The following is a 19,064-nucleotide window of genomic DNA, read 5'->3' as shown; positions in this document are numbered from 1 at the left end:
GAAACATTTGACCAGTTGACCTTTGTATATTTATGTATATGTATATGTACATACATAAATATATACATATCCCAGTGTACATATATCTCCCAGTGTATGAGCTGGATTAAATACACATGCACACACACACACTTGATTATGGTAGCTAAATAGTAAGCCTTAAAATCAAATAGTATTAGTTTTTTTTAAATTTAAATTCAGTTAGCCAACATACAGTAGTTTCAGATATCATTTTCAATAATTCATCAGGTTATGTATAACACCCACTAGTTTCTTTTCTGTTTTCTATTTTATTGACATCCTCATTTATCTTTATTATCTCTTACTCTCTATTTTGAATTAAATATGCTTCCTATTGTCTACCTTTTTAAGCTTTATATAGTATAAGGTTGGCCTCATAAAACGAGTTTGGAAATATTCCCTCCCTTTCTATCCTTCTAAACAGCTTTAGCAGAACTGGTATTTCTCCTTGAAATGTTTGATGGAATTCCCCCGAGAAGCTATCTGGCCATGGAAATTTGTATCTTGGAAGGTGTTTGATGACTGCTTCAATTTCCTCACTGGTTACTGGCCTGTTCAGGTTTTCTCTTTCTTCCTGTTCCACTTTTGGTAATTTATGGTTTTCCAGAAATGCATCCATTTCTTCTAGATTGCCGAATTTTTGGCATATATTGCTCATAATACATTTTTAAAATAATTTTATTTCCTTGGTATTGGTGGTGATCTCTCCTCTTTTGTTTGTTTGTTTTTTTTTTTTTAGTCTTTTTCTCTTTTCTTTTTAATAAGGCTGGCTAATGGTTTATCTATATTATTAATTCTTTCAGAGAACCACCTCCTGCTTCTGTTGATCTGTTCTACAGCTTTTCTGGTCTCTATTTCATTGAGGTCTGCTCAAATCTTTATCATCTCTCTTCTTTTGCTTGGTATAAGTTTTATTTGCTGTTCTTTCTCCAATTCCTTTAGCTGGTGTATATATTTTTTACAATGTTTTGAGGGAGGTTTGTTATGCAATGTATTTCCCTCTTAGGACCTTTTGCTGTATCCCAAAGATTTTGAACAGTTGTATTTTCATTTCGTAGTTTTCATGAATTTGTAAAATTCTTCTCTAATTTCCTGATTGACCCATTCATCTTTTAGTAGGATGCTCTTTCACCTCCATGTGTTTCAGTTTCTTCCAAATTTCTTCTGGTGATTGAGTTCCAGTTTCAAAGCATTGTGGTCTGAAAATATGCAGGGGACAATCCCAATCTTTTAATATCAGTTGAGACCTGATTTGTGACCCAGTATGTGGTCCATTCTGGAGAAAGCTCCATGTGCACATGAGAAGAATGTGTAAACATTCTTTCTATTTCTATTGTATTTGGATAGAAAGTTCTGTATATATCTGTGAAATCCATCTAGTCCAGTGTATGATCCAAGGCCCTTGTTTCTTTGGTGATGTTGTGCTTAGAGTATCTATCATTTGCTGAAAGTGCCGTGTTGAAGTCTCCTACCATTAGTGTATTATCTAAGTATCTCTCTACTTTGGTTATGAATTGATTGATATGCTCGGCAGCTCCCATATTAGGGGCATAAATATTCATGATAGTTAGGTTTTCTTGTTGGAGACCCTTTACGGATGATATAGTGTCCCTCTTCATCTCTTACTACAGCCTTTGGGATAAACTTTAATATATCTGATGTGAGTATTGCTACCCTAGCTTTCTTTTGAGGACCAGTTGAATGGTAAATGGTTCTCCACCCCTTCATTTTCAGGCTGGAGGTGTCCTTAGATCTAAAATGAGACTGTTGTAGACAGCATACAGATGGATCTTGCTTTTTTATCCAGTCCAAAACCCTGCGTCTTTTGATGGGATCATTTAGCCCATTCACATTCAGAGTAACTATTGAAAGATATAAATTTAGTGTCATTATAATACCTATTCAGTCCCTTTTTTTTTGTGGACTGTCTCCTTGGGCTTTCTTTTTCTTTTACAGTTTCCCCCTTAACATTTCTTGCAGAGCTGGTTTGGTGGTCACATATTTTTTCAGTTTCTGCCTATATAGGAAGCTCTATAAAGAGGAGAGATAGGAGAAGGAGAGATAACTCTCCTTCTATTCTGAATGACAGCCTTACTGGACAGAGTATTCTTGGCTGCATTTTCTTCTCATTTAGTAGCCTATATATATCATGCCAGCCTGTTCTGGCCTGCGAGGTCTCCGTGGAGAGGTATGCTATTAATCTGATATTTCTCCCCATAAAAGTTAAGAAACTCTTGTCTTGAGCTGATTTAAGGATTTTCTCTTTGAGATTTGCAAGTTTCACTATTAAATGTCGAAGTGTTAAATGGTTTATATTGATTTTGGGGGGGTCTTCTCTATCTCTTGGATCTAAATGATTGTTTCCTTCCTCTGGTTAGGGAATTTCTCAGCTATGATTTGTTCAAATGTACTTTGTGGTCCTCTCTTTCTCTTTCAGCCTCCCTGGAATACCAATTCTTCCTTCTCAAGCTATCATTTATTTTCCTAAGCCTTTCCTCATGGTCTCTTGTTTTTCTCTTTTTTCCTCAGCTTCCTTTCTTTCCATCAACTTGTCTTCTATGTCATATGCTCTCTTTCCCACTTCATTAACCCTAGTAGTTAGAGCATCCAGTTTGGATTGCATCTCTATTAAAGTATTTTTAACTTCAAACTGAGTAGATCTGCAGATTTTCATTCTGCAGTAATGAAGTCTCTAGAGTCCTTTATGCCTTTTCTCAGAGCCATCAGTAGCTTTATAATTGTACTTCTGAATTGAATTTCTGACATAGTATTTAAATCCACATTCCGTAATTCTGTGGCAGAGAGTATTGCTTCCAGTTCTTTCTTCTGTGGTGAATTCTTCCTTCTAGTCATTTTGTCCAGTGCAGAGTGGCTGTACGAGTGGGATGAGTCAAAAATATCAACTAGGACCTAAGTAAAATACACTCTAGATGATTCTGAAGAGGTCAGAGACCAGAAAATAAAAGAAAAAGAACAGAACAAAATAAAACAAAATGACCACTAAAGTGAAAGACAAAATTTAAAACAAAGTAGAAAAAGTAAAAAACCAAAACTAAAAATAAATAAGATGGAACAAAAAGGAAAGGAAAGAAAAGAAAAGTGGGGGGAATGGTGGTGGTGAAGAAGTGGTGGTAGAGAGAGAATATAGTCTACCTGAGGGGACCTAGAGGATGATCTTTTTGGTTCTGAGCATATTTTGTTCTGTATATTGAAGATGCTTAATCCAAGATTTATATAAACCAGTAATACTTATATAAAGACCCAACATCGATCACAAAACATAAAGAAGATAAAGGGGGGGCATAATGAGAAGGAAGAGAGAAATATAGTCTCACAGAATAAACCAATGCTGTGTTCCACTTGATTCTGGGTGTATTATGGTCGTGTGTTAGAAGGTACTAACTTCCACCATTGTAAAACAAAATGAGACAGAAAAAATAAACACAAAACAAAAACCCATATCTTATATATCTACCAAAATTAAATTGAATACATAGAAGGAATCCAGCAGTGAAGAGTAACTCTAAGACATGTAATTGTAGAAATATGAAAGTCAAAAAGGAAAAACCTTAAAAACAGAGTTGATAAAATATTGTAGTTAAGGTGGGAAAGAGAAAAAATACTGGAGATTTAAAACCTGATATAAAAATGAATCATAATGAAAAGAAAAAACCTTTTGTTCTATAAACTATTTTCCCTTAATCCTGGAGCTTTCCATTGCTGCTTGGTCAATAAACTTGCATTTCCCTTGTTCTTCCAGCTGCTCTTCTGGGGGAGGGATCTGCTGTGCTGATTCTCAGGTGTGTGTGCCTGGGTGGGGATGCCCTGCCCCCTGCTGGATGCCTGGCTCAGTGTGAGCTGTTTATCCTGTGAGGCCTTCCTTTCCTAGAGGCCTCCCTTTCCTAGAGGCCCCGCCTCTCCCAGGCACAATGTGAAAATAGAAAAAAAAAAAGGCGTATCCCAAGGTTTTTGAAAGGTGGTATCTTCATTCTCATTAGTTTCCATGAATCTTTTTAATTTTTCCCTAATTACCTGGTTTACCCTTTCATCTTTTAGTAGGATGGTCCTTAACCTCCACGTGTTTGAAATCCTTCCAAACTTCTTGTGATTTATTTATTTTTTTAAATTTTATTTTATTTTTTACTTTCCTTTCCTGGAGTTCAATTTGCCAACATATAGCATAACACCTAGTGCTCATCCCGCCAAGTGCCCCCCTCAGTGCCCATCACCCAGTCACCCCAACCACCCACCCACTTCCCCTTCCACTACCCCCTGTTCATTTCCCAGAGTTAGGTGTCTCTCATGTTTTGTCACTCTCACTGATATTTTCACTCATTTTTTCTCCTTTCCCTTTATTCCCTTTCACTAATTTTCATATTCCCCAAATGAATGAGACCATATAATGTTTGTCCTTTTCCAATTGACTTATTTCACTCAGCATAATACCCTCCAGGTCCCTCCACGTCGAAGCAAATGGTGGGTATTTGTCATTTCTAATGGCTGAGGAATATTCCATTGTATACATAGACCACATCTTCTTTATCCATTCATCTTTCGATGGACACCGAGGCTCCTTCCACAGTTTGGCTATTGTGGACATTGCTGCGATAAACATTGGGGTGCAGGTGTCCTGCCATTTCCCTGCATCTGTATCTTTGGGGTAAATCTCCAGCAGGGCAATTGCTGGGTCGTAGGGCAGGTCTATTTTTAACTCTTTGAGGAACCTCCACACAGTTTTCCAGAGTGGCTGCACCAGTTCACATTCCCACCAACAGTGCAAGAGGGTTCCCCTTTCTCCACATCCTCTCCAACGTTTGTTGTTTCCTGTCTTGTTAATTTTCCCCATTCTCACTGGTGTGAGGTGGGATCTCATTGTGGTTTGATTTGTATTTCCCTGATGGCCAGTGATGCAGAGCATTTTCTCGTATGAGTGCTTTGTTGGCGATGTCTAGGTCTTCCTCTGTGAGATTTCTGTTCATGTCTTTTACCCATTTCATGATTGGATTGTTTGTTTCTTTGCTGTTGAGTTTAATAAGTTCTTTATAGATATTGGATACTAGCCCTTTATCTGATAGATCATTTGCAAATCTCTTCTCCCATTCTGTAGGTTGTCTTTTAGTTTTGTTGACTGTTTCTTCTGCTTTGCAGAGGCTTATCTTGATGAAGTCCCAATAGTTCATTTTTGCTTTTGTTTCTCTTGCCTTCATGTATGTATCTTGCAAGAAGTTGCTGGGGCCAAGTTCAAAAAGGGTGTTGCCTGTGTTCTCCTCTAGGATTTTGATGGAATCTTGTCTCACATTTAGATCTTTCATCCATTTTGAGTTGATCTTTGTTTTTGGTGTAAGAAAATGGTCTAGTTTCATTCTTCTGCATGTGGATGTCCAATTTTCCCAGCACCATGTATTGAAGAGACTGTCCTTTTTCCAGTGGATAGTCTTTCCTCCTTTGTCGATTATTAGTTGACCATAAAGTTGAGGGTCCACTTCTGGATTCTCTATTCTGTTCCATTGATCTATGTGTCTGTTTTTGTGCCAGTACCACACTGTCTTGATGACCACAGCTTTGTAGTACAACCTGAAATCTGGCATTGTGATGCCCCCAGCTATGGTTTTCTTTTTTAATATTCTCCTGGCTATTCGGGTCGTTTCTGATTCCACACAAATCTTAAGACAATTTGTTCCAACTCTCTGAAGAAAGTCCATGGTATTTTGATAGGGATTGCATTAAATTGTAAATTGCCCTGGGTAACATTGACATTTTCACAATATTAATTCTTCCAATCCATGAGCATGGAATATTTTTCCATCTCTTTGTGTCTTCCTCAATTTCTTTCAGAAGTGTTCTATAGTTTTTAGGGTATAGATCCTTTACCTCTTTGGTTAGGTTTATTCCTAGGTATCTTATGCTTTTGGGTGCAATTGTAAATGGGATTGACTCCTTAATTTCTCTTTCTTTTCTTCAGTCTCATTGTTAGTGTACAGAAATGCACTGATTTCTGGGCATTGATTTTGTATCCTGCCACACTGCCGAATTGCTGTATGAGTTCTAGCAATCTTGGGGTGGAAGCTTTTGGGTTTTCTACGTAGAGTATCATGTCATCTGCGAAGAGGGAGAGTTTGACTACTTCTTTGCCAATTTGAATGCCTTTTATTTCTTTTTGTAGCCTGATTGCTGAGGCTAGGACTTCTAGTACTATGTTGAATAGCAGTGGTGAGAGTGGACATCCCTGTCTCATTCCTGATCTTAGGGGAAAGGCTCCCAGTGTTTCCCCATTGAGAATGATTTTGCTGTGGGCTTTTCATAGATGGCTTTTAGATGCTGAGGAATGTTCCCTCTATCCCCATAATCCCCTAATCCACAGTGGCTTAGATGCTACTGGGAGGAGGCACAGGTGCACTGATCTGCACAGCTTGCTGGACAACCAGTGGCAGGAGAATTATTGCTTTCCTGTGCCCTCCCTGCTTCCACCTGTCCTGGGGGAATGGAGGATAGCTTGCTTTGTCTGCTTTGGTGCCCTCAGGTGCAAGGCCCTGCACTGCTGGACCTGTGCTCCAGGAGACCGCCTTTTTTCAAGGGAATGGAGGACAGCCAGCTCCGTCCATTGCCAGGCTCTAGGGTAAAAGGAGCTCTGGAGCTGACCCTTGTAATGTGCTGGCTTCTCCCAAATACCCCAGAGGGATGCATGCCCCAGCCCTTTACCAAAATTGGACCATGGTTTGCGGTGAGCTTTCTCTGGGGGCACCCTTAGTCTTACAGTGTCTCTGGAACTCTTGATGCTTCACTGTCCCTCCTGTGATTCTGCTCAATTTCCTTGCTAAGTACTTTTCCATCAGGGAAAACTCAGGCGTGGATTTTAAAGTTCCTCTTGTCCAGAGCTGGGCTTTCATGACCCAGAGGCTTTCGCAGCTCCACTTTCGCAGGCTAGTTGCAGTTCCCCTCCTCTACTTTTTTATTTTTTTCACCTTCTAACCTTGCTAGAAGTGAAAACTTATCTCTCTGTAGCATTCCAGCTGTTCTCTCTTTACATCTCAGTTTTAATTCATAGGTGTTCAGGATATTTTGAAAGTTATCTATGTAAGTTTGTGGGACCAAATGGGTTGAGGACCCCTACTCTTCTGCCATCTTGCCAGTCTCTCACATATATATTTTCAAGTTAGTATTTTTGTTTTCTTCAAATAAATACCTGGAAATGGAATTGCTGGATCCCACAGTAGTTCCATTTTAATTTTTTGAGAATCCTTCATGCTGTTTTCCATAGTGACTTCACTAATTCATTCCCACCAACAGTTCATGAGGGTTTCCTTTTCTCCACACCCTCATTAACACTTGTTATTTTTTGCTATTTTGATTTTAGCTATTCTAAGAGGTGTGAGGTGTTGGCCTCATAATGGTTTTGATAGATATTTTCTTGGTATTTAGTGATGCTGAGCTTCTTTTTGCATACTTGTTGGCCTTCTGTATGTTTTCTTTGAAAACTACAGGTGCTGGTGAGGATGCAGAGAAAGGGGAACACTCTTGCACTGTTCTGGGAATGCAACCCGGTGCAGCCACTCTGGAAAACAATATGGAGGTTCCTCAAAAGGTTAAAAATGGAACTACTCTATGATCTAGCAATTTCACTACTAGGTATTTACCTAAAGAATACAAAAAAATACTAATTCAAAGTGATACATGTACCCTGGTGTTTATAGCAGCATTATCTAAAATAGCCAAATTATAGAAGCAGTCCAAGTGTCCATTGGCTGATGAATGGATGAAGAAGATGTGGCATTTTTTATATAATGGAATATTATTCAGCCATGAAAAAGAATGAAATCTTGCTACTGGCAACATGGATGGAGCTAGAGAGTATTATGCTAAGTGAAATAAGTCAGTCAGAGAAAGACAAATACCGTATGATATCACTCATATGTGGAATATAAGAGACAAACAAAAGGGGGGAAAATAAAGAGTGGGAGACAAACCAAGAAACAAATTCTTAATCATAGAGAACACACTGATGGATATAGAGGGGAGGTGGGTGAAAGGATGGGTTAAATAGGTGATGGGGATTAAGGAAGGCACTTACTGTGATGCGCAACGGCTATTGTATGTGTTGTATGGAAGTGTTGAATCACTAATATTACACTGAATAGTAACTAACTGGAATTTAAATAAAAACTTTAAAATAGTTTTTAAAAAGTCTATTTCAATCCTCTGCCCATTTTCAAACTGGTTTGGTGTTTTTGCTACTGAGTTCTATTTGATCTTTTTATATTTTTGACATTAACCCCTTATCTGATCTATGATTTGTAGCTATTTTCTCACATTCTGTAGGTTGGCTTTAACTTTGTTGATGGTTTCCTTTGCTGTGCAGAAGCTCCTTAATTTTGTATAGTTCGATTTGCTTATTTTTCACTTTTGTTGCCTTTACCTTTGGTGTCAAATCCAAAAAAATCATTGGAAGACCAATGTCAAGGAGCTAATGGCCTGTTTTCTTCTAGAAATTTTGTTTTCAGGTCTTACATTTAAGTCTTTAATCCATTTTGAGTTAGTTTTTGGTATGGTGTACGATAGTGGTCTAGCTTCATCCCTTTGTATATGTCTGTCCAGTTTCCTTAATGCCAGTTATTGAAGAGACTGTCCTTTTCCTGTTTTATATTCTTGGTTCCTTTGTCATAGAATAGGTGGCCAAATATGCATAGGTTTATTTCTGGGCTCTCTATTCTGTTCCATTGATTGATGTGTCTATATTTATGCCATTATCATACTGTTTTGATTACTATAGCTTAGTAGCATAGCTTGAAATTAGAGACCATGATACCTCCAGCTTTTTTCTTCTTTCTCAAGATTGCTTTTGGCTATTTAGGGGTCAATTCTTTGCTTTTAGTAGTCAATAAAGATTAAATAAAAAACATAATAATTTATCTCTACCCATATGTGGTAGGCTAAATAATGGTTCCATCATAGATGTCCTAATCCCCAGAAACTGTGAATATGTAAATATGTGATTAGGTTAAAGATTTTGAGATGTGGAGATTATCCTGAAATATGTAATGCAATCACAAGGATCCTTGTAAGAGGGAGGAGACAGGATAATAGAGAAAAAGACAATGTATTTATGGAAGCAGAGGAGAGGAGATTAGAATGGTGTAGCTCCAGCCAAGGAATGTGGCAGCCCCTAGAAGTTAAAAAAGGCAAGGAACAAAATCTTTTCAATAGCCTCCAGAAGGAAGCAGTTCTGTCAACATCTTGATTTTGAGACTTTTGATCTCCAAAACTGTAAGATAATAAACTTATATAGTTTTAAGCCAATAAGCTTGTGGTAATTTATTTCAGCAGCAATAGTGGGCTAACATACCACATATTTATCATTTCCCTTCACCCTGAGGAACTTTAACTTTCTTTGGTAGTGTATATCTGATAATAGAAAATTTTCTCTGCTTTTGTTTATATGAAAATGAATTTATTTCACTATCGATATTGAATGATATTTTCAGGGGATATGACATATAGTTGACATTTTTTTCCCTGTGCTTTAAAGATGCCATTATATTGTTCTCTTCTGTCTTTTTTCAGAGGAGAAGTCTTGCACATATTTTGGCATATTTGTTCTAGGAGTCTTAATAATTTTAGTATTAATGTAAGTGGTATTTTAACATTGGTTTATCCATTGGTTTCTGCAAGCATATAGAAAGATAGCTGATTTGGTTTTTGTATACTGAAGACGTTGTAAAATTCACTATTTCTTAAAGCTTGTCATCTAAAAATATTTTTTCTTCTTTCCAAAAAATATCATATACTTCTTTTTTCTTTGACTTATTGCAATTAATAGGACACCTTAAATAGAATACTGAAGAAACATGATGATAGCTTATATACCTCTCTTGCTGAAAGATAACAAAATGTTATGGGAAGTGTTAAAATGTTCATCATTAAGCATAATGTTATTTCTCCCACTCTTTTGATAGATACCTTTTACTGATTTTACCACTTTTTGCATTCATTGAGTTGATCATTTGGTATTTATGTTTTTAGTGTGATGGATTACATCTTTCTTTCTTTCTTTCTTTCTTTCTTTCTTTCTTTCTTTCTTTCTTTCTTGAAGGAGAGAGGGGGAGAGAGGCAGAGCGAGAGCGAGACAGAGAATCTCGAGCAAGCTACATGCCCAATGAAGAGCCCAGCACAGGGCTAGATCTCATGATCCTGAGATCATGACCTGAGCTGAAATCAAGAGTCAGATGCTTAACTGAATGATCCACCCAGGTGCCCCCACATTGATTTATTTTCAAATGTTAATCTAACTTTGCATTTCTGGAATTAGTCATGATATATCATTCTATTTGTATTTTTTACTATGTACTATGTTTTATTTGCTAATATATATATTTTAGGATTTTTACATCTATGTTCATGAGAGATTTTGGTCTGTAATTTTCTTGTAAGATCCGGGTAGAGATTTAGAATAAATGATATATTGTCTTCATAATGAGTTGGGAGGTATTACCTTCTTCTTCTAATCTGTGGTAGAAATTTGTATAATGTCTTCAAATATGATTGTAGATTTCTTTTTCTTTTTAATTTTGTCAATTTTTATTTGCTTATTTTGAAGCTACATGAATAGGTGAATAGATATTTGGGACTATTATACATTGTGTCAAACTAAGTCTTTTATTATTATGCAGTGTCCCTTTCTAATAAAAACCTCTGATAATTTTTGCTTTAAAACCTATTCTGTATAATATTATTATAGCCCCCTTTTGCTGGTGTTCACAACAAATGCCTTTTTTTCCAACTTCTTGGAAAGTCTTCTATAGACAGATAGGTCAATATAGACCTATATTTAAAGTATATATTTAAAATAAATAACTGTGGTGTAAGATGGAGATCCAATTTTATTGTTCTGCATGTTGTATATCTAGTTTTTCTCAGGACCATCTGTTGGAAAGACCATCCTTTCCCAAGTAGGTATTTTTGACTCCGTTGTCAAATATTGGTTAACTGTAAATGCAGGGATTTAATTCCAGGCTCTCAATTCTGTTCCATTCGTCTGTCTATTTTGTGCCAGTACCATACAGTTTTGATTATAGTTTTGCAGTATAGTTTGATATTATGAGGTGTGATGCCTCCAGTTTGGTTCTTTCTCAAGTGACTCAGAGACAATTCTACCTCCTGTCTGATCCTCCTTCTTTTGGCAAATAAAACAGTTATCTCTAGAGTTGCTACAAACATTCTGACTTACCAAGAATGGTGAACGCCTCTTCTCTATCATTATTGCAAAGATTCCTGAGAAGATAAACTGGAAACAGAAATCATATTTATTAAGACTAAGTCATTATGTTTATATAAAAAGAGTCATAGAATTCTGGAATGTTGTAACATGAAGAAGAGCATCTTAATTCTTCAGTGGGACCACTGAGAAAATCATTCAGAAAATAATTCAAAGGTTCTATATGACAGAGTTGGAGAAGGTATGAAGTTTCTGTTCAGTAATGTAACACATGCATTGGAAATGGAAATAGGAGCATCTTAAATTTACTTCATAGGGAAAAAGGAGGGTCAAATTTTACTCATATTTTTGTCAGTCATAATTTATTTATTCCATAAGGTGAATTACAAGAAAATATATCCAGTGAATGAATTTACTGATAGTGTTATATCTTGGTGATTCCACACACTTTTAATTTAATGTTAATTTAATGTTTAAAATATTTTAGTAATGGAAAATATAATTTAGAAATTATTTAAGTTTCATTTTACATATTTAAATATAATACCACATAATGTCTTCCATGAGTAGCTTGTTCCGAAATCTTCCATCATTTCCTAAAACTTGTTAGAAATATGACAGGGTGTATCAGAAAACTTTTTTTCATTGGTGCAACTTTATGCATACATGGAAACTTACCACAGAATTAAAAAATTAACTATTCAATTAATAGTAAAGAGAAGGAATGTTATTTCCCCAGAAAAATGGGACCACTAACATGTCAATACTAAATAGCCTTTTGGGGCCTGGAGGATTTGAATTTGAATTCTTTGCACCTTGCTTTCTATGTGACTCAGAAGGAATTACCTACCCTATCATTAGTTTTGCTTTTTTTTCATTGGTAAAATTAGGATTCATATTTTCCACCTTTCTGTGTTACTGTACTGTTGTTTTAATAGTTACATATAGAGGAATTCGCTGAATTATTTATAGTCAACTTGGTCCTACTAGCTTGCACCTAAGGCTCAGAACTATATTTTCCAGAACTCATTTCCTTACATGGTCCCTGAAAGTATTATAATACTCCAAACTGGGAGCAACCTAAGTGTCCATCCATTAAATTACATAAACATGGTATATTAATATAATGGAATATTAATCAACAATAATAATAATGAATGAGTGACAACTGCAGCAATAACAAGGATGGGATTCACAATCCTTTTTTTTTTTTTAAAGATTTTATTTATTTATTCATAGACACGGGAGGGGGGAGTGCAGAGACACAGGCAGAGGGAGAAGCAGGCTCCCTACAGGGAGCCTAACATGGGATTCAATCCCAGGTCTCCAGGATCACATCCTGGGCTGAAGACGGTGCTACACTGCTGAGCCACCCAGGCTGCCCAGGATTCACAATCTTAAATTGAGCAAAGAAGCATGATACAAAATAATACATACTATATGATACTTATTAAAAAGTTTTAAAATATCTAAGAGTAATACTGAAGGTTAATGGTTAGGACAGGAGGGAGAGAGAAGGGACAAGAGAGGGACTTCTGAGATGCTAGAAATTTGCAAAAAAAAAAAATGTTTTTTGACCTGGGTATTGTTACACTGATATATTAATTTTGTGATAATTGAGATACACAATTATAACTTTGGATTTTTGGTTACGTTGTATGTATATGTTTAAAAAATTAAAAATGGGATAACAAACAATAGCACGTAACTCACAAAAATTCTCTCCAACAGCCTTATATAATCCAGAGAATTAATATAGATGCTAATGTACCAAATCTAATTCACTGTCAGCAATTTTCTTTTCAAATATTTTACATTGAATGGCAAAACTTGGAATTTTTTCACTCATTAAAATTTTGATTCAGGGGGTGCCTGGGTGGCTCAGTTGATTAAGTGCTTACCTTCAGCTCACATCATGATCCCAGGGTCCTAGGATCGAGCTCTCGCTCAAGGGAACCTGCTTCTCCCTCTGCCTCTGCCACTCCCCCTGGTTGTGTTCTCTAGATTATTCATTCCCTCTCTCAAATTAATAAATAAAATCTTACAAATTTTTTAATTCAATGTTTTAATAACTCCATGAAAGTATTAGTAATCTAATGCCTTCACGATCATAATATTATTTGAGATATTAATACAATTGACTCATTTGTTCTTCACTCAAAATATACACATTTGGTACTTTTAAAATTGAATTAAGGTCCTCATTTTTGTTATCTAAACTATGCTGCCCTCCTAGCTTTCTCAAATCTAACCTCTTCCTACTCATAGAATGACAGTAAAACAATCTAACCATGGCACTATCTTCAGTCAGAATACTATTGTCCAGGATTGTCCAATAGAAATATGATGTGAGGAATATATGTAATTTTAAGTTTTCCAGGACACACTAAGAGAAGTAAAAAGAAATAAAGTGTTGGCAAGGAATTGGAGAAAGGGGAATCTTTATGTGCTGTTAGTAGGAATGTAAACTGGTGCAGCTGCTGTGGAAAATAGTATGGAGGTTTCTGAAAAAAAATTTAGATACCATAGAATACCACCCAGTACTGGCATTTAGTCAGAGAAAACTAAAACACTAATTCAAAAAGGTATATGTACCCCTATAGTTACTGCAGCATCATTTACAATAGCCAAGATATGAAAAGTGATCTCAAGTATTCATTGATCCATGAATAAAGAAGAAGTCATGTGTGCATACATGCACACAGACAATGGAATATTACTCAGCCATATAAAAGAGTGAAATATTGACATTTGTGACAGCATAGAAGGATATAGAGAGTATTATGCTAAGTGAAATAAGTCAGATTGAGGAAGACGAATACATATGATTATATGTGGAATCTGAAAAACAAAAAAAAACAGACTCTTAATGCAGAACACAAACTGGTGGTTTCTAGCAGGGAGTTCTGTGGGGGGTGGGCATAATAGATGAAAGGGGTTAAAAGGCACAAACTCCCAGTTATAAAATAAATAAGGCGCAAAATGCAAAGTGCAGCATAGGGAATATAGCCAATAATACTGTAATGATGTTGCATGGTGAGAGATGGTGATTACACTTATCATGCTGAGCAGTGAGTAATGTACAGAATTGTGGAATCAAAATGTTGTATAGATGAAATTAATAAAACATTGTATGTCAATTATACTTCACTAATAAAAAAAGATTTACAAAAATGTTAAAACACTGCAATAAAGAGTTTATTTATTCATGAGAGATAGAGAGAGAGAGAGAGAGAGGCAGAGACATAGACAGAGGGATAAGTAGGCTCCCTGCAAGGAGCCCAATGTGAGACTCAATCCCAGACTCTGGGATCATGCCCTAAGCCAAAGGCAGATGCTCAACTGCTGAGCCACCCAGGCGTCCCAAAACATTGCAATAAAATGATTATGTGCCAAAAGTTTAATTTTACACACATATACCAAGAAATAAAAGTAAAATTTAAAAAGTAGGGAAGTTTGAGTGGCTTAGTGGTTGAGCATCTGCCTTCAGCTCAGGGCATGATCCTGGGTCCAGGGATCGAGTCCTGCATTGGGATTGCTGTGAGGAGCCTGCTTCTCCCTCTGTCTATGTCTCTGCCTCTCTCTCTGTATCTTTCATGAATAAATAAAAAAAAAAATTTTTAAAGTAAATATAAACATGTGAAATTTATTTTAATAATTTATTTTATATAACCCTATAGATCCAAATATTGTCATTTCAACATAGTATCAATATAAAATTATGATATATTTTACATTCTTTTTATGCATGTTAAGTTTTTGAACTCTGGTGTATACTTTACACTTATAGCACTTCTCAGGGTGGTTTAATCCCATTTTGAGTGCTCAGTAGCTACATGTGCCAAGTGACTGCTGCACTGGACAGTATAGCTCTAGTCCTGGACCATCTTATCTTCTTTATTTTCACCCACTTCCTTGGTAATCTCATCCAGTTTTATGGGTTTCAAACATCTACCTGCCAGTGACTCCCAAGTTCATATCTGAAGCCTAGCTCTTTCTTCTCATCTCTAGATTCTATATCTGACGAGCTACTCAAGATTTCCAGTTGAATATTAAATATTTCAAACACAACATGTTCAAAACAAACTCATTATCTTCCCTGAAAACCAGCTCTATCCCGCAGTCTTCCCTGTAGCAGCTGATGATAATCCATTCCTTCTGTTAGCTTTAACCCACACTTTAGCATTCCCTTTGACTTTTTTCTTTCTCTGGTATTCCACACCAATCCATCAGGATATTCAAATAACTCTACATCAATATATATCTAAAGTCATGTTATTTTTCACCACCCTCACCTGGGTCTCATCTGGATTTATTTTTTAAAGATCTTATTTATATGATAGAGGGAACGAACATAAGCAGGGGGGAATAGCAAAGGGAGGAGGAGAAAGGCTCCCTGCTGAGCTGGGAGCCTGACTTGGGGCTCCATATCAGGACCCCAGGATCATGACCTGAGCCAAAAGCAGACACTTAACCAATGGAGCCACCCAGGTGCCCCTCATCTGGGTTCCTTTAGTAGCTTTCCTAAGGTCTCCTTGTCCCCTTTCATTATCTTTTCAACACAGTAGTCAAAGTGGGCCTTTTAAAACTTAAATAAAATTATTTAACTCTGCTCATCAAACACTACAATAAGTCCAATCTCACTTACAATAAAAAGTCAAAGTCCTTATAACGGTCATTGAAGTCTTATGCTATCTAGCCCCCCTCCCCACCCCGCCCACCGCATTATTTTTCTGACTTATTTTTTTCTTCTTGTTCTTTCTCATTCAGCTTCAGTAATACTGGCCATATTTTTTTTTAATTGGAGCATTGCAGACACATCAGTCATTGAAGACTTTGTCCTGGATGTTTCCTCTCCTAGGATGTTCTCCACATTTGGCAAAAACTCACTTTTTCAAATCTTTGATCAAATATCACTATGGTATTTTGAATTATTGGCCACAATTTTTTTACTTCCAGGGAGTAATATATTTCCATATTCTTGCCATGGTCTCATGGTGGTTGGATTATGCTTCTCTGTACCTCAATTTACAACTTGGCCATTTTATTTGCTATGGCTGAAATGTTAGTAGATGTGAGCCAAGCCAGGGATTGAAACATTCTTGTGTAATTAGGCTTGTCCTCTTGTATTCCTGCCTTTTATTGTGAGAAGAATATGCTTTCAGTAGCCAGTAGTCTAAGGGGGATGAGATAGATATAGAACAGATCTGTTAACTGACCTGCAGTTTGAGCTAAACCTGATGGATTCCAGCCTAGATCACCCGAATTTCTGCCAGTTTACAGATACATGAGTAAGAAATACAGTTGGGGCAGTTAAGTCAGTTAGGCATCCAACTCAGGTCATGATCTCATGGTCCTGTAACTGAGCCCTGTCAGTCCCCATGCTCAGTGAGAAGTCTGCTTGAGATTCTCTCACTCTCTCTCCTTCTGCCTCTCCCCCTCCTCCATGCTATCTCTTTCTCTCACTAAAATAAAATCAAAACCACAATGAGATACCACCTCACACCAGTGAGAATGGGGAAAATTAACAAGGCAGGAACCCACAAATGTTGGAGAGGATGTGGAGAAAGGGGAACCCTCTTGCACTGTTGGTGGGAATGTGAACTGGTGCAGCCACTCTGGAAAACTGTGTGGAGGTTCCTCAAAGAGTTAAAAATAGATCTGCCCTATGACCCAGCAACTGCACTGCTGAGGATTTACCCCAAAGATACAGATGCAGTGAAAAGCCAGAACACCTGCACCCCGATGTTTATAGCAGCAATGTCCACAATAGCCCAACTGTGGAAGGAGCCTCGGTGTCCATCGAAAGATGAATGGATCAAGAAGATGTGGTCTATGTATACAATGGAATATTACTCAGTCATTAGAAATGACAAATACCCACCATTTGCTTTGACGTGGATGGAACTGGAGGGTATTATGCTGAGAGAAATAAGTCAATCGGAGGACAAACATTATATGGTCTCATTGATTTGGGGAATATAAAAAATAGTGAAAGGGAATAAAGGGGAAAGGAGAAAAAATAAGTGAGAAATGTCAGAGAGGGAGACAGAACATGAGAGACTCCTAACTCTGGGAAATGAACAAGGGGTGGTGGAAAGGGAGGTGGGTGGGGTGTGGGGGTGACTGGGTGACGGGCACTGAGGAGGGGCATTTGATGGGATGAGCATTGGGTGTTATGTTATATGTTGGCAAATTGAACTCCAATAAAAATAAATAAATAAAAATAAATAAATAAACTGCCAGGTAAAAAAATAAATAAAAAAAAATAAAAATAAAATTCACCGGGGATCCCTGGGTGGCGCAGCGATTTGGCGCCTGCCTTTGGCCCAGGGCCCGATCCTGGAGACCCGGGATCGAATCCCACATCAGGCTCCCGGTGCATGGAGCCTGCTTCTCCCTCTGCCTGTGTCTCTGCCTCTCTCTCTCTCTCTCTGTGTGTGTGTGACCATCGTAAATAATAAATTAAAAAAAATTAAAAAAAAAATTCACGGGCACCTGGCTGGCTTAAAAATAAATAAATAAATAAATAAATCTTAAAAAAAACCTTAAAAAAAGAAATAAATACAGTTGACCCTTGAACAAGATAGGTTTGAACTGTGTCGGTCCACTTATACATGGATTTTTTTGAGTTAAGTACAGTAGAGTACTGCAAATATATTTGATCTTCCTTATGATTTTCTTAATATTTTCTTTTCTGTAGCTTATTTTATTGAAAGAACATAGTGTATGATACATATAACATACCAAATATGTGTTAATTATCTCTATGTTATTGGTAAGTCTTCTGGTCGACAGTAAAGTATTAAAAGTTAAGTTCTGGGGAGTCAGAAGTTATCGCAGATTATCATTTTTCTTTGAGTATAGTTGACACATAATGTTATATTAGTTTCAGATGTACAACATAGTGATTTGATAAGTTTATACATTATGCTATGTTCATCACAAGTGTAGCTACCCTTTGTCATCATACATCTCTACTGCAGTATCATTAACTATATTCCTTATGTTGTGCCTTTTATTACTGTGACTTACTCATTCCATAACTGGAAGCTTGTATCTCCCATTTTCCTTCACCCATCTTTCCCTCCCCATAACCCTTTCCCCTTTGGCAACTACCAGTTTGTTCTCTGTATTTATGGGTTTGAGCCTTTCTTTTGTCTGTTTTTTCATTTTTTAAAGATTCCACTAATGAGTGAAATAATATGGTATTTGTCTTTCTCAGTCTGACTTATCTCACTTAGCATAATACTCTCTAGATCTATCCCTGTTGTCTTATATGGCATGACCTCATTCTTTTTAATGGTTGCATAATATTTCAGAGTGTGTATGTGTGTGTGTGTGTCTGTGTGTGTCTACCACATCTTCCTTATCCATTCATCTATTGATGGACATTTAGGTTGCTTCCATATCTTGGTTATTATAAATAATGCTTCAGTAAATATAGGTGTACATATATCATTTTGGATCAGTGTATTTGTTTTCTTTGTGTAAATATCCAATAGTGGAATTATTGGATCACATGGTATTTCTATTTTTAATTCTTTGAGAGACCTCCATACTATTTTCCATTTCCTCCATCAACAATGCACAAGGGTTCCTTTTCCTCCACATCCTTGTCAACGCTTGTTATGTCCTTTTTTATTTTAGCCATCTTAACAGTTGTAAGGTGATATCTCATTGTGGTTTTGATTTGTATTTCCCTGATGATTAGTAATGTTGAGCATCTTTTCATGGGTCTGTTGGCCATGTGTATGTCTTCTCTGAGCAAATGTTTATTCAGTCATCTGCCCATTTTTTTGATGTTGAGTTGTGTAAGTTCTTTATCTATTTT

The 19,064-nt window shown here is 36.8% G+C and overlaps 1 protein-coding gene across 1 annotated transcript in view; it reads right to left on the bottom strand.

Moving 5' to 3' along the window:
- LOC140599021 (uncharacterized) overlaps nucleotides 1-19,064 on the bottom strand; it is a 79,360-nt gene that overhangs the window by 50,321 nt on the left and 9,975 nt on the right. Inside the window, exon 4 of the mRNA XM_072758170.1 lies at nucleotides 11,243-11,299. Within this exon, the coding sequence (XP_072614271.1) occupies nucleotides 11,243-11,299 (57 nt within the window). The remainder of the gene's footprint in view (nucleotides 1-11,242; nucleotides 11,300-19,064) is intronic.

The sequence above is a fragment of the Vulpes vulpes genome, chromosome 5 (genome assembly GCF_048418805.1).
Source record: "Vulpes vulpes isolate BD-2025 chromosome 5, VulVul3, whole genome shotgun sequence".
NCBI classification, from domain to species: Eukaryota; Metazoa; Chordata; class Mammalia; order Carnivora; family Canidae; genus Vulpes; species Vulpes vulpes.
The sequence above is the reverse complement of the archived record's forward strand: the minus strand, read 5'-3'. Positions and strand labels throughout refer to the sequence as shown.